Source organism: Saccopteryx leptura, chromosome 3 (assembly GCF_036850995.1).
Source record: "Saccopteryx leptura isolate mSacLep1 chromosome 3, mSacLep1_pri_phased_curated, whole genome shotgun sequence".
Lineage (NCBI taxonomy): Eukaryota > Metazoa > Chordata > Mammalia > Chiroptera > Emballonuridae > Saccopteryx > Saccopteryx leptura.
The window spans coordinates 175,002,227-175,019,169 of NC_089505.1; the positions used below are offsets into that span (position 1 = coordinate 175,002,227).

The following is a 16,943-nucleotide window of genomic DNA, read 5'->3' on the forward strand; positions in this document are numbered from 1 at the left end:
ATTGTTCTACGGCTCTTGGGTGCCAGGGCTTCTGTCTCATAACTGCGGGAAACATTTGTACCTAGGGGTCCCAAGGAAGCTTCTCTCGCCAGGCAAGAGTGAAGAGCACACTTTCTACCTACCTTCCCTTAACATCTTATCAAAGCTCTCAAGAAATCTTACAAATCTTTCCCTTCTCTACTAATTCCTCTACTTGATCCCTTCATACTCCCTAAAAGCACAAGGAACACAGGCATCAAAACTGGTGCTCCATGATCTCCTTTGTAAACCCCATATTTTAATCCAGAATCCAACATTTATTATGTTACTACCTCAGTAAGGAGAGAAAAAGGCCCACAAACTATGAAGTTTTCTTTTTTAATTGGAGGTGTGGGGGAAGACACTGCTTAACAATGTAGTAACAGACAAGAAGATGAGACAAGACTAGGACAATCATGGACATCAAGCGGGCATCACCTCAGTTTTTTTTTTTTTTTCCTTTCATTTTTCTGAAGCTGGAAACAGGGAGAGACAGTCAGACAGACTCCCGCATGCGCCCGACCAGGATCCACCCGGCACGCCCACCAGGGGCGATGCTCTGCCCATCCTGGGCGTCGCCATGTTGCGACCAGAGCCACTCTAGCGCCTGAGGCAGAGGCCACAGAGCCATCCCCAGCGCCCGGGCCATCTTTGCTCCAATGGAGCCTTGGCTGCGGGAGGGGAAGAGAGAGACAGAGAGGAAAGCGCGGCGGAGGGGTGGAGAAGCAAATGGGCGCTTCTCCTGTGTGCCCTGGCCGGGAATCGAACCCGGGTCCTCCGCACGCTAGGCCGACGCTCTACCGCTGAGCCAACCGGCCAGGGCCATCACCTCAGTTTTAGTAAATCAGAGACTAAACCACTGGCTTCAAAAGTTAAAAGATTACAGTCTAAATCAGGGGTCGGGAACCTATGGCTCGCGAGCCAGATGTGGCTCTTTTGATGGCTGCATCTGGCTCACAGATAAATCTTCAATAAAAAAAATGTTAAAAATATAAAACATTCTCATGTATTACAATCCATTTCCTACCGCTCACATTCATGGTTGCGAGTGGCTATAGCCAATCACAGCTGTCCTCCGGGACAACATCAAATTTTTATTGGATAATGCATAACGTACATGGGTCGTTGTGTGGCTCTCACAGAATTATATTTTAAAATATGTGGCGTTCATGGCTCTCTCAGCCAAAAAGATTCCCAACCCCTGGTCTAAATCTTCATACTGTCTGTGTTGTGTATTTGTATTGTTTAAGCTCATTGCGCATTTCATTATACAGTCTTTGAAAAAGAGCTAGAGAACAACACTTTAGAAGTCTATTTTGGCCTCACCAGGCAGTGGCGTAGTGGATAGAGCATCAGACTGGGATGTGGAGGACCCAGATTCAAGACCCCAAGGTCGCCAGCTTAAGCGCGGGCTCATCTGGTTTGAGCAAAAGCTCACCAGCTTGAACCCAAGGTCGCTGGCTTGAGCAAGGGGTTACTCAGTCTGCTGTAGCCCCACGGTCAAGGCACATATGAGAAAGCAATCAGTGAACAACTAAGGTGTTGCGATGAAAAACTAATGATTGATGCTTCTCATCTCTCTCCTGGTTCCTGTCTGTCTGTCCCTATCTATCCCTCTCTCTGACTCTGTCTCCGTAAAAGAAAAATAAAAGGAAGTCTATTTTGCTTTGGATTCTTCATGCTGGTTTGATACTTAGTAATAAAATCCCATCACCTTTGAAAGTTTTTCTCATTTTATTTATTTGTAAATCATTCTTCCAAGTTAGAACTTTCACAGAATATAATAACTGAGTACAAACTTAGGCAGAGACCTAGCTAAGTAACTGGAAACCCTCCTTTCGGGTGCGCTGGCTACTTCCACCTGAACTAGTAAGCAGTGTCCGTCTAGACTGCTGTCTTAAGAATCATGTGGCTTTGCCTAAACTGTAAAGAATGGCCTGATGAATGAGTGCAGTCTGTCATCATCTGTGTAAGGGAGAGGTGTGCAGTGGCATATCTATGACTGTCAGCCTTACTCCTGTACAATACCTAAACTACAGTTCCCTGCAATCCTAACAATTCATTTGCTCCGAATGTTATATAATCTTAACAATAAAAAATATACTACAAAATCATCTGATATCCACTAAATCCCTACCTACAGTCTTTACATATTATTTAACTATGTGATATCTTCATCTAACAAGGAAGAGTTCCAAACTCAAAGATTAAAGACACAGTTGACAAAAAAAAAAAAACAACAAAAAACCTCTGAGGAGTTAACCTGAGCTCTTCTTTATCCTTCACTCAAACCCTGTGGTTTGTTTTGGTTGGGTGGTTCACCACCTATATCGAAGCAACAGTGTCAAGAGGGGTCACTAGAGCTAAGAATGACAATATCAAAAAAATGATCTATGATATGATAGCAAGTGAAGCAAAAAAATATAACATGCAAATGCAAAACACAAAAATACAGCAGTTGCATGCCATGGTGAACTGGATAAGACTACACAGTCCCCAGAGGTCTGACAGTTAAGTCATGCTTGAAAAATTTACTTGAAAACCATACTGTATCAGACCGTATTTGAATTCTGTTTCTGTCTAGCATGAGATCATGGTCAACATATGTTGTTACAAATGACAGTATTTCCTTCTTTCTTAAATCAGCCTTGGAGAAGTTATGTAACTTCTCTATGGTTACATTTATCACTAGGCTAATGAGATCATAATAACTTTTTCTTAAGAATGTTTAAAGATGACAGTAGTTAATGTATGTGGAAGGCTTAGCAGTTCTGACACAAAACAAATGCTCATGTTATTTGCTGTTATTTTTATTCTTTATACTTAGTAACTATTTTCATAAGTATCATTACATTTGATACTCAAAACAACATTGTGAGTTATATATTCCCATATTACAGTGAGCAAACAGCCTCAGAGAGGTTGCATGTAAATAGTTGAGATTTGTACCCAGTACTTCTCTTGTCTAATAAAGAACCAGAGAATCTTAGGTATGAAATAAAACCACAACTACAAATTTAGAAAGTTAGAAATTTAGAGGGAGAATGCAGGAGGAGTTAATTTAGAATGTAGAAAATTGCTGATGGTCTTAATACAGTGTTAGGTAAGGAAGAAGCACTATGTCAATGGAGAATTAGAAAGAACGCAAACATTTGTTCATAGTAACAAGATTTTAGGCTCTGACCCACCAAATGAAGTTACAGTTTATAATTTCAATAGGGCATATTCTGAGTAATTCAAATTAAATATACTGTATACTGTTAATCTAATAACTTGAAGTTGGAGAGAGAAAGCAACATATAGTCAATGTAAACTCAAGATCTTTTCATTAAAGAATCATAAAAGTTGCAGTAGATGACAACTCCTGCCACCACTAAAATACATGCTTTCTATTGGATGGCAGTGTTAAGTGCACATTTAAATCTAAACTGATAAAGCTTTGAGACCATGTCATGGAAAGATGCAGATATACTGAGTGGCCAGATAAAACTAACAGGAATGTTGATAACATATCAGCTTCACTTTCAAGTGGAGAAGAATCTGCAATAATAACCCATCAGCAAAGAAAATAAAAATAATTTTGAGAGAAATTCTAACCACTCACATGGAGTGAGATCTAATGAAAGCTGTGTTATTCTGTGTTTGCATGAAGAAAACACGTTTTCTTGATTTGGCGAATGGAAAAATGAGAGGAGGGGGAGGTTAACACAATAAAAGCCGGTTCATACAGTTCTTTTGAGAATGTGTCATTTCTTTTAGCTTTACATTTTTAGCACCTTTGTTTTCACTCTGTTGTATTAAATATCATAAACTTGTGTTTAGTTGTGTTCTTTTTGTTTTTTTTTGGCCTGATACAGTTTCTGGACTTAGGCACTATATCATACCTCACAAATTTGTTGATTTTTTTTTTTTTTTTTTTTTTTTTTTAGAGAGAGAGAGATGGAGGGACAGACAGGAAGAGAGAGAGATAAGTAGTATCAATTCTTTTTTGCAGCACTTTAGTTGTTCATGGACTGCTTTCTCTTATGTGCCTTGACTGCGGGACTCTAGCTGAGCCAGAGACCTCGGGCTCAAGCCAGTGACCATGGAGTCATGTCTATGATCCCACGCTCAAGCCGGCAACCTCAGTATTTTGAACCTGGGTCCTCAGCGTTCCAGGCCAACGCTCTATCCACTGTGCCACTGTCTGGTCAGGCTGTTTTTATAAAATTTCTAAAGGTAAATTTACCCAAGGTTTTTCTCTTCTGTACTAAAACTAAGAATTATTTGCCACCTTTCTTTGTTTTCTAAATGTAACAAGAAAAGTGGTCAACTTTTCTTTTTATTAGAAAGCCAAACGAATGAGAAGTAAACCAGGTTTGTGTTGTCCATATAGAACATGTAAAAATAAAACAGGTATTAGTGATGCATCAATTGACTACGTTAGATAGCCGTTCTGGTAACAGTTTCACAGAGTTGTAGATCATACAAAAACAGAGGCAAAGTCCATTCTATGTCCTCACTCCCAAATATGTACCATCTCCATAAACATTATTTATAAATATTCTCTTGTTACACAAAATATTGTTTTTAAGATATAAAACCTAGTAAAGACTTTATTTATATAAACCTGTTTACCTTCTTTTTCAGGTTAGCTTATCTCCATTTCACTATAAGCCATACAAAGAACACATACATTTGTGACAATCAGTACAATAAATACAGACTTTTGCCTGACCAGGCGGTGGCGCAGTGGACAGAGCATCGGACTGGGATGTGGAGGACCCAGGTTCAAGACCCCAAGGTCGCCAGCTTGAGCGCGGGCTCATCTGGTTTGAGCGAAGCTCACCAGCTTGGACCCAAGGTCGCTGGCTTGAGTAAGGGGTTACTCGGTCTGGTGTAGCCCCATGGTCAAGGCACATATGGGAATGCAATCAATGAACAACTAAGGTGTCGCAGCGAAAGGCTGCTGATTGATGCTTCTGATCTCTCTCCGTTCCTGTCTGTCTGTCCCTATCTATCCCTCTCTCTGACTCTCTGTCTCTGTAAAAAAATTAATTAATTTTAAAAAAACAAACTTTTTATAAGCAAATCCTAGTCACAGTTCAAAGTGAGGTTATTTGTTTCTGAATAATTGGTAAAATTTTTATAAGTATCAAGGCACCATATGTGTAAGACATCAGTTAAAAATTTAGGAATGTGAATGATGTTAGCAGTGGAAGGAGGCCAATACATGCCAGTTGTTAAACTTGTGTGCTGAAAGAGGACAGTATGTAGTATGTTAAGTATACCAACGAAACATTCATTAAACTCTGACTCACATCAAACAGTAACAGGAAAACTATATTCTCACTTTTTTTTCACATTCAGATGAACTGGTCACAAACCTACAGGACTCCTCATTGTTTCACACTGTACATCTGACTGTCCGCTGAAAAGAATTTCTATAAACATTCTCAATGCAATTCCCAGAAGCTGATTTATCTTTCAAAGGTGGCCTTACCACTTTAACATGATAATTCAAAAAGGCCACAGTAGAGTATTTTATAACAGGTAGTCATAATTCTTCAAACCTTCTCAATTAATCTATTTCAACAGGAAAGTAAGATTAAAATCCTTTCTCCAATGACATTTTTAAAATATTAAAATAGGTCTTCCGTCTTTTAATTTTAAAAGAAGCCCCCAAATGATACTCATAAACAGAAATAAAAGACAGATAATAAGAAAATGCTCTTAGGAATTCTAATCTAAATGTAACAGCATTCTCTATGAAGACCAAAGCTTTCATCTAAAAAATAATGAAAGCCACTCTACCAGTATTTTAAGATCTGCTTTTCCTTTCTGGTTCTCTTCTTTTTCTAAAATAATACCTCTCTATTTGAGGTCAAAGTTCAATAAAATAAATACATTTTTCCTAACAGTACTTAAAAGGCAAACTGGAGGAGCATTTCTGACCAAAAACATTCTCTCCTCTTGGTTTGTATAACACTGCCCAGTTTCATCTTTTCCTTCCTTGCTTCCCCGTCTGTCCATCCTTTCTTTCTTTAGACTGGAACAACTATAAAGCCTTTATTTGTTTTTTAAATTTTTTATTAATTTTAATTTATTGTGTTAACATGGATTCAAGTGTTCCACTCAATATAACTCCGTCACTCCCACTCCCTTATCCTCCATTATACCCCTTTGACCCACTCCCCCTAACTCCCTTGCCCCTTTCCTCTGGGATTTGCTGTCCTGTGATCTGTATCTCTGTTATGTACATATAATTTCACTAATCCCTTCACCTTCTCTGATCCCATCACCTCATCCCCCTTACCTCTGACAGCTGTCTGCTCCCTGTGACCCTGCCTCTGCCTCTACTCCATTCTTCAGTTCACTTTGTTCATTCAATTCCACATATAAGTGAGATCATATGATACTTGTCTTTCTCTGCCTGGCTTATTTCACTCAGCATAATAGTCTCCAGGTCCATCCATGCCATCACAAAAGGCAAGATTTCCTTTTATTTCATGGCCACACAGTATTCCAAACTGTAAAGACTTTAAACAAACAAAGAAAAGGTCCCTAGATGTCCTTTCCTTATCTGGAGGACTTTCTCAGAGTCTTCTGACTCCACAGGGATCTGTGCCTCTCTGTCTCAATTTTGTAATTCTGTTACAGAAACAGAAATTAACTTGTGGAGACCTGATGGTGAGCAGGGATCCCTGGCCACAGAAGTACCTGTCAGGTGAAGATACAACTAATTACCATACAGTAGAAGTGGCCAGTTTTGTATCTTTTAGCATTCCTCATTGCCTATTCATGTCTGTACTCTGGAATTCCCTCTGGTTTTCCCATTAACTAATGAAATAAACAAAAGTTCTGGCATGTGTTCATGTTATGTATGTATGAGTCATGACCTTACCTTTTCAAAAACTATCTTTTAATTATTCCATGGCTGAGCAAATACTACTCAAACTTAAATAACAGCTCTAAAATATATTATTGCTAAATTTATCACCATTTACAATCTCCTTGAATTACTGTACATAATCCTTTTAAGATTTTAATACAACCTGGCAGGCTGGCTCAGTAGTAGAGGTCAGCCCAGCATATGATGTCCCGAGTTCGATTCCCAGTCAGGGCACACAGGAGAAGAAATCATGTGCTTCTCTACCCGTCTCCTTTCCCCTTCTCTTTCTCAATCTCTCTCTTCCCCTCCCACAACCATGGATCAGTTGGAGCAAGTTGGCCCCAGGTGCTGAGGATGGCTCCATGGCCTTGCCTCAGGGGCTAAAAATAGCTCAGTTGCAGAGCAATGGAGCAACGGCCCCAGATGGGCAGAGCATCACTGGCAGGGATTGCTGGGTAGATCCTGGTCAGGGAGCATGCGTCTGTCACTCTGCCTCCCAGCTTCTCACTTAAGAAAAATGAAAAAAATAAAAGATTTTAATACAATTTATCATCCTGAAATCTTAACAATCATTAAGAAAGAGATTCTTTTCCTAAGTGGCAAAGCACTAAGTAGTACGTATACATAAAGAGCAAAAAATCATAGTAATAATGACGAACATTTACTAAGCACTTGCTATGAGCAAGACATTACTCTAAAGTAACATTTACTCACTGAACCCTCACAACCACTCTATGGCACAGGCACTCCAACTAAAGTAGAGAAAAGTTGAGCAACCTGCTCAAAGTCATACTGCCAATAAGTGCTAGAATTAAGATTTAAACTGAGTTTGTCTCCAGATTAAATTAGACTACTTTTCAAAAAAGAAAAGATAAATTTTAAAAAGCCAAGCACCTTCAGTGCCATTATTCCTGGCTGCTGTTACCAATGTTATCAAAGGAATGCATATTATTATCCTAACAACCATTTTTTAAAAACACTATTATAAAGAGTTCAAGCCATACCGCTTCATGGGTAGCAGCAATAACAGGAAAACTAAAGACAAAGATGAGAGGATATGAGAAGGTAAAGTTATCAAAGAGTGGGTATATTCCAAACTAAAATTTAAGGAAATTCACATTATGATAGTAAATATCCAATTCAAGCCTAACTTTGATAGTTTTGTCTAACACTCATACAAAATGCATAAAACAGTCTTATACTCTAGAAAGAACAATCAAAAGGGCCCTCGTGTTCAACACTTCACTTGTGGCAGACCTTGGAATGAAATTAACTAGCTTTTGAGAGTACTGAAGCAGGTCTTTAAAAGTTTTATAATCAACTTCAAAGTCTATTTATGCTTGACACTATGCTCAAGTAAATATCTAGCAATTACCATTCTGTTCTGGACTTTCTTGAATCTTAAATTCTTAAATTTATAGAGCACTGAAATCCTTAAAACAGCTCCAAAATGACCCATACTGCCCAAGAGCTTCAAAGATGTGACCCAGAAGAGCCCTCACTCACTAAAAGCTGTTAAGCCCCAGGACTTTTTCCACACATGATAACTTCCCAAGACAAACACTTGCTGCCTCCTTCTCAGCCACAGGTAAACCCCATCAGATAACAAGTGTAAGCTCAAAGGTTAAGTATATGTAGAGATTAGTAGAGAATTTTCTTCCTATTTTAGAAAAACCTAAAATAAAGCTATGGTTAAAGTGTTAACAGAATGAATTTGTCATCTGCCAGTAAGTGTTTAAAGAGAAACACACTTTATATCACTTCATAAGAAAAATCACTAATAAGACACAATTAAGGCATTAGAAGCATTGATTAAATAGGATATAAAGATATTAATTATGTAAGTTACTAAAACATTATTCTAGGGATTAAAAAAATCAAGTTCTAGACATGGTTAAAAGCCATCTTGAAAGATATCATCTGCCACAAGCCTAGAAAGTAAGTCTGAATTATAGGCAAGGGTTTTAAACAAAATGCAAAACTACATTGAGCCTAATTACTCTAAAATTTTTCCCAAAATATCAAGCACATAGAAAATCCCATTTTTATTTCAAGTATCTAAATATTTAAAATTACCAACTCCAAAAAAATGCATTTATTCTCATACCATTAAAGTATTATTCAAATAACAAGTTCTGTGAAACTATATCGATGCAAAATGGTATCTGCACCTCTATGTTTATTGTAGCATTATTTACAATAGATAGAAAAGCAACCTAGGTGTACATCAATAGACAACTGAATAAAGGAGATATGATATATATGTATATCTCTGGAAGATTTATATGTATGTATATATACAAACAGTAGAATATTCCTCAGCCATAAAAGAAAGAATAAACTTGCCACTTGTGACAACACAGATGGGCCTACAGGGTATGCTAAGTGAAATAAGTCAGAGAAAGACAAATACCACATGATTTCACTTATATGTGGAATCTAAAAACAAAATAAACAAAGCAAAACAGAAACAGATACACAGAAACAGAGAACTGATGGCTATGGGGAGTGGGGGTAGGGGTAGCAGGGGCAGAAAACATAAAGGGATTAGAGGTCCAAATTTCCAGTTATAAAACAAGTAAGTCACAGGGATGCAATACACAGAGACTCTCACAATAACCGTGTATGATGACAGAAGGTTACTAGACTTGTCATGGTGATCACTCATGTAGTCTACAGATGTCAGATTACTAGTTGTATACCTAAATTTATATAATATTATATACCAACTATACTTAGACTTTTTTAGGTATTAGTATTAAATATTTCAAGGTATTTTTCTTCTCCACAACTAATAAATTTAAAAAAAACCTAAAGAAGTAGTTTTGCCAAAAGTTTTAATAGAAATATTCACTGGCAGCAATGCTGACCAGGCTTCAAAAGTAATAATAGTCTCCCCAAAATGAAGGTGTGTTAAATTGTGCTTCCCTGATAGTTCCAGAATTTGACTCTCTTAAGTATATAAAACTTTTTACCAATTGAAAATAAAAGAAACTGTAAAAAAGATGGTACTCACTTTTCAATCTCAATGCCAAGCGGGTTAGCAGGACGCAGGGACAAGGGAGGCATTCCTTTATTTCTGTCAGTACGCATATCGTAATAATTCATTTCATCAACCCACACAGCAGACTGGTCCAAAATGCCTACCGAAATGAGGAGCACATCCTTAGTAAGATATAAACACCTCCAGGTACGTTCTAAGTTTTTCAAATTGCTTTATCTTTTAGGATCTAAATGCATGCTAAGGTAATTTTTAAGAGTTTTGAGGATATAAAGGCTAATTTTTTAAAAAAAATGTCTGGTAGCTTAATTTAAAACACTAAGAATCTATTTTTATAAAAACAAATATAACACCTCTTGGCTAACATTATTCAATAGAGAAGACAAATTAAGCCTCTGATAAAAAGTTCTGATAAAACAAATGTATTTTACAAAAAAAAAGTACAATTAATTTTGTTTATTCAAAAATATATATCCAACAATTCCTTATATAAAGAAATCAGTCAAACACCTTCCAAGGCATACAGAGCTTGTGTAATGGAACTAACAAGGACCCAACAAAAACGACTGGATAGTACCTGTGAACAAAATATGACCTCTGAAGATAGTATTGTACCCGCTACGCTCCTTTGGGCTCTTTGTCATTCATCTAATTCATCATGTTCAACAATTTCAAGGGCAGAACATATGCTGGAACACAAAACCAGCCTCAACAAATCTGAGAAGACTGACAACATACCAAGCATATTCTCTAACCACAATGCTTTGAAATTGGAAATCAACTGTCAAAAAAAAAAAAAAAAAAGCTCAGAATGTGTGGAGATCTACAAAACAATGCCCAGGTCAAAAAATAAATAAAAGTAGAAAGACAAATGAGAATGACAGTACAACATATAAAAATTGGGAAAGATACAGTCAAAGTGATAACAAAGGAGAAATTTACATCATGACAGGTTTACTTTAAGAAACAAGAAAAATCTAAATAAAAAACCTAACATTTTCCCTTAAAGAACTAGGGAGGGGGGCAAAGCCTTAAGTTACTAGGAAAAAAAAAAATTAGAGCAGAAATAAATGAAACAGAGAACAAAACAGTAATACAAAAAAAATAATGCAACAAAGATTTAGTTGTTTGAAAAGATTAATAAAATTGATAACCCTCTGGCTAGATTCACTAAGGAAAAAAGAGAAAAAACTCAAACAGTATTAAGAGGAGAACTTACAGAAACACTATGAAAGGCTATACACCACCAAATTCTATAACCTAGAAGAAATGGACAAATTCTTAGAAATAACCTTCTAAAATGAAATCTCAAAGAATTGGAAAATCTAAATAATCAATAGTAAGGAAATTGACACAGTCACTAAAAACTTCCCCCCAAAATAAAAGTCCAGGTCCATATGGTTTCTATGAATTCTACCAAACATTCAAAGAAAATTTAATACCAATCTTCCTCAAACTCTTCCGAAATATGAAAAAGGAGGCAAAACTTCCTAATTCATTTTAAAATGAGATCAACATTACCATGATACCAAAACTAGATAAGGAAAACACACACACACAAAAATTAGAGACCAAGATCTCTGATGAGTATAGATACAAAATACTAGTAAATACAATGATACATTAAAAAGATAATACACCACAACCAAGTGGGGTTCATGCCAGGAGTGCAAGGGTGGTTCAACATATACAAATCAATCAATGTTACACAACAAATTATCAAAATAAAAGATAAAAATCATATGACAAGACACAACACCCATTTATGATTAATAAAATACTCAATAAATGGGACATAGAAGTAAATACTATAATAAAGGCCATATATGATAAACTGTCAGCTAATATTCTCAATGCTGTAAACATGAAAGCTTTCCTCTAAGATCAGGAACAAGACAAGGATACTAACTTTAACCACTGTTATTCAACATACTAGATGTACCTAACCAGTTCAATCAAGTAAAAGAAAGAATAAAAGGCATCCAAATTGGGAATAAGTAAAATTGCCACTTTTTGCAAATGACACAATTCTTTATATTTAAAACCTTAAAGATGCCACCAAAATACTATTAGAAACAATCAAGTACAGTAAAGTTGTAGGATACAGAATCAATGTAAAAAAATGCATTGCATTCCTATATACTAACAATTAAATTTTGGGAAAAAAATGAAAACAATTCCATCTTCGATTGCAACAAAAAGAAATAAATATCTATGAATAAAGTTAACAAAGGGTATGAAAAGCCCTATACACTAAAAACTACTAGATAATGTTGAAAGAAATTAAAGACACAAAGAAATGGAAAAATATTTCATGTTCACGGATTAAAAGAACATAGTTTAGATGGCCATTTACCTAAAGCAATATACAAATTTAATGCAATCCCCATTAAAATCCCAATGGCATTTTTCAAAAATATAGAAAAAAATTTCCTTAAATTTTATCCTTAAATTGTACAGAACCACAGAAGACCCTGAATGGCTAAAGCAATACTGAGAGAGAAAAAAAAAAGCTGGAGGTATAACACTCCCTGACTTCAAATGATACTGCAAAGCAACAATAATCAAAACAGCATGTTATTGCCAGAGAAAGAGACACATGGACAAATGGACAATGATGAGAATGCAGAGCGAAGAAATAAACCCACATGTATACAGGCAACTAATTTTTGATAAGAAGCCATAAACATACAAATAGAAAAGAAAGCCTCTTCAACAAATGGTGTTGGGAATACTTGAAAGCCACATACAAAAGAATGAAACTAAACCGCTATGAGACACTGCTATTTTACACAAAAAGTAACATAAAATAAATCAGATACATAAATGTTAAGACCTGAAATAATACAATACATATGAAAAAACATAGGCACTAAACTTGTAGACCTTGGCCTCAGATAGAATTTTATGAATTTGACCCCAAATGCAAAGGCAGCAAAAGCAAAAAATAAATGAAAGGGGCTTCATTAAACTAAAAAACTCTGCATACAAAACAAACCATCAACAAGCAAAAAGGCAGCCAACTGAATGTGAGAAAATATCTGCAAACAATACCTCTGATATGGGGTTAATGTTCAAAATACATATATAAAGAAATCACATAACTCAACAACAAAAAACAACTGTTCCAATTAAGAATTGGCAAGTCTGTCATGGCACAGTAGATAAAGCATTGACCCAGAATGCTGAGGTCACCAGTTCAATCCCTGGGCTTGCCCGGTCAAGGCACATACAGAAAGCAACTACTATGAGTAGATGCTTCCTGCTTCTCCCCCCTTTCTCACTCTCTCTTTCTCTCTCTCTTTCCCCTCTCTTCAAAAATCAGTAAATAAAATCTTTTAAAAAGGCAGAGGGACCTGGCCCAATAGCTCATTTGGTTAGAGAGTCATCCCAATATGACAAGGTTGCAGTTTGATCCTTGATCAGGGCACATATAGGAAGCAATCAATGAATGTAGAACTGATGTTTCTCTCTATATATAATCAATCAATAATTTTTTTAAAAAAAACAAGCAGAGGACCTGCTGATTTTTTTCCCAAAAAGACATGCAATTGGCCAATCGGTATTTAAAAATATGGTCTATTTCCCTACCTATAAAAGAAATGCAAATCAAAACCACAAAGAGATAGCCTGACCAGGTGGTGGCAGAATGGAGAGAGCGTTGGACTGAGACACAGAGGATCCAGGTTCGAAACCTTAAGCTCACTGGCCTGAGTGCGGACTCATCTGGCTTGAGTGTGGGCTCACCAACTTGAGTATGGGGTCACTGGCTTGACTGTGGGATCATAGACATGACTCCATGGTGGCTGGCTTGAGCCCAAGGTCGTTGGCTTAAGCAAGGGGTCACTAGCTTTGCTGTGGCCGTTCCCTCCACCCCCAATCAAGGCACATATGAGAAAGCAATCAATGAACAACTAAGAAGCCACAATGAAGAATTAATGCTTCTCATCTCTCTCCCTTCCTGTTTTTCTGTCCCTATCTGTCCCTTTCTCTGTCTCTGTCACAAAAAACAAACCACAATAAGATAAACTTCACGCCTGTCAGAATGGTTATTATTACTAGAACAAGAAATAAGTGTTAAAAAGGATGTAGATAAAAAGGAATCTTTATACAGTGTTGGTAAGAATATTTTTTATTTAAAAAATTTTTAAATTAAATTTATTGCAGTGACTTAAAATAATATAGGTATCAAGCGTACAAATATATGCTACATCATCTGCATATTGCATTGTGTGCTCATCACCCAAAGTCAAGTCTTCTTCAGTCATCACAATTTGACCCCCTTTCTCTTTATATCCCTCTACTCCCCTTCTCACTGTTAAACACAATACTGCTGTCTTCCTCTATTTTTCTTTGTTTTTTTAATACATTTATTGCTTTCAGTTTTATATTTCACATATGAGTGAAATCATATGGTTCTTGACCTTTTCTATCTGATTTGTTTAACTCAGCATATTTTCCAGATTGAGCTATGTTGTGGCCACTATGAAAAACAGTATAGAGGGTCCTCAAAAAATAAAAAATAGAGATATTATATGACCCAGTAATCCCTATTCTGGGTATCTACCTGAAAATTTTGAAAACATTTATTCATAAAAGATATATGTGGCCCTGGCCGGTTGGTTGGCTAAGTGGATAGAGCACCAGCCCAGCATATGGATGTCCCGGGTTCAATCCCCAGTCAGGGAACATAAGAGAAGCGACCATTTGCTTCTTCCCACCCCCGTCTTCTCCCCCTTCCCCTCCCGCAGGCATGGCCCCAGGTGCTGAGAAACAGCTTGGTTGGTCAGAGTGCATCAGCCTCAGGTGCTAAAAATAGCTTGATTCAGCCAAGCATCAGCCCCAGACAGGAGTTGCTGGGTATATCCTGGTTTGGGCACATGCAGGATTCTGTCTATCTCTCCTCTTCTCACTTAAAAAAAAAAAAAAAAAAAAAAAAGATATATGTACCCCCTATGTTCATTGTAGCATTATACAGGGTAGCCAAGACATGGAAACAATCTAAGTGTCCTTTGATGGATGACTGAATATAGAAAATGTGGTTCATAAAGTAGAATACTACTCACATGTGGGATATAAAATAGAAAGCAACAAATGAACAAAACAAAACAAACAAAATCATAGAAACAGATGACAATATGGTGGGTACCTAAGGGGAATTAATATGGAGGGAGGGAGATTAAAGAGGGTAAAAGAGATCAAATATATGGAGACAGAAGATTAGATTTTAAGTGATAGGCACACAATAAAATATACAAATAATATATTATAGAATGGTATACTTGAAACTTATATAATGTTATTAAAGTTACCCCAATGTTTGAAGAAATATTTTAATGAATAAAAATAATTTATTGAACACTTACTTTGTGTAAGGGGCTATGTTAAGCACTTTATGTGTATGTCCTAACTCATTTACCCCTATAAGGTAGGTTCATACTATTATTCCACTTCTAACCACAAAGAGACAGTGAAGTTCCACAGTTTTTTGTGCTAGAGCCCAGATTAATATTCAAAGTCTGGATCCTCAGATTAAGTTCTTAATTACTCTGAGAAAGTGGGTGTTAAGTATATAAAAATTTATCATGTGAAGTGCTATAGGGCAGTGGTCCCCAACCCCCGGGCCACGGACGGTACCGGTCTATGGGCCATTTGGTACTGGTCTGCAGAGAAAGAATACATAATTTACATTATTTCCGTTCTATTTATATATGTCTGAACGATGTTTTATTTTTTTAAAATGACCAGATTCCCTCTGTTACATCCATCTAAGACTCACTCTTGACACTTGTCTCGTAAGTTCGACAATTATATTTAAAAATAACACATTTTTATGCTGGTTGCATAATTTTATTTTGTGCATTTATCCGTCCTACCCTAAAGGCCGGTCCGTGAAAATATTTTCTGACATTAAACTGGTTCGTGGCCCAAAAAAGGTTGGGGACCACTGCTCTAGGGTACAAGGAAGAATGATTTTTAGTCTGAAGGTCTAAAGATCAGACAACATGTTGTCCAGGACTGAAAGGATGGAGAAAATGAAAGTGTATTATTTAGCTAATATTACCATATTGCTAATTTGCCAAATCAGGAGGATATTTCACTTTAAATCTTAACCATATAGCAGAAAAAAATACAATTCAAGAAGATATGTATTCAAGATCAAGGAACTAAAATTGTTATATCAAAATGTTAAATGGCCTGACCAGGCAGTGGATAGAGCGTGGGACTGGGATGTGGAGGACCCAGGTTCGAGACCCCAAGGTCACCAGCTTTGAATGCAAGCTCATCTGGTTTGAGAAAAGCTCACCAGCTTGGTCCCAAGGTCGCTGGCTTGAGCAAGGGGTTACTCGGTCTGCTAAAGGCCCACGGTCAAGGCACTATGAGAAAGCAATCACTGAACAACTAAGGTGTCACAACGAAAAACTGATGATTGATGCTTCTCATCTCTCTGGGTTCCTGTCTGTCTGTCCCTATCTATCTCTCTCTCTGACTCTCTCTCTGTCTCTGAATTAAAAAAAAAAAGTGTTAAATGAACAGATTTTATAAAGAATTTAGATACTGTAGCACCAGACATAAGAGTAATGGTAATCTGAGACACACGCTTGATCTCTCCCCTTGAAATTTCAACAAACTGAACAGCTATAACTCAGTGAAGGAACCCAACTTGTCTCGCAGCCTTACCTAAAAAGATCTGCGCACAGAATAAACGTGGAAAGGGTAAAAGCGGGGCAGAAGATATGACATGCTCATGGCGGGGCTCCAGACAGGAGAGAAACTGGACTGTCTGGGTGTCTGTCTGCCAGGACTCCAGAGAGGAGAGAAACCAGGAGTGACTGGGTCTTCTTCAGCTGGGGAGAGAAGAGAGACTGAGAGGCATCTGGAGATACTGAACCAAAGTGACAGCAGAACATGGGTCACTACCATTATTCCCATGGTCTGCGGGCAGCCTGAACTGGCACAGAGTCAGAGAAATACAAACTGTGCATCCCCAACATCCAGATCCTGCCTCTGTACCCCTTATGCAAGGACAACCCACAAAAAGAAAACTACAGA

At 37.1% G+C, this 16,943-nt stretch overlaps 1 protein-coding gene across 4 annotated transcripts in view; it reads right to left on the reverse strand.

Annotated features, from left to right (window-relative positions):
- The window catches only part of EXOC2 (exocyst complex component 2), a 386,269-nt gene that overhangs the window by 138,064 nt on the left and 231,262 nt on the right, over positions 1-16,943 (reverse strand). For all 4 annotated transcript variants that reach the window (XM_066376909.1, XM_066376910.1, XM_066376908.1 and 1 more), the window contains one exon: positions 9,906-10,032. In XM_066376909.1, the coding sequence (XP_066233006.1) occupies positions 9,906-10,032 (127 nt within the window). The remainder of the gene's footprint in view (positions 1-9,905; positions 10,033-16,943) is intronic.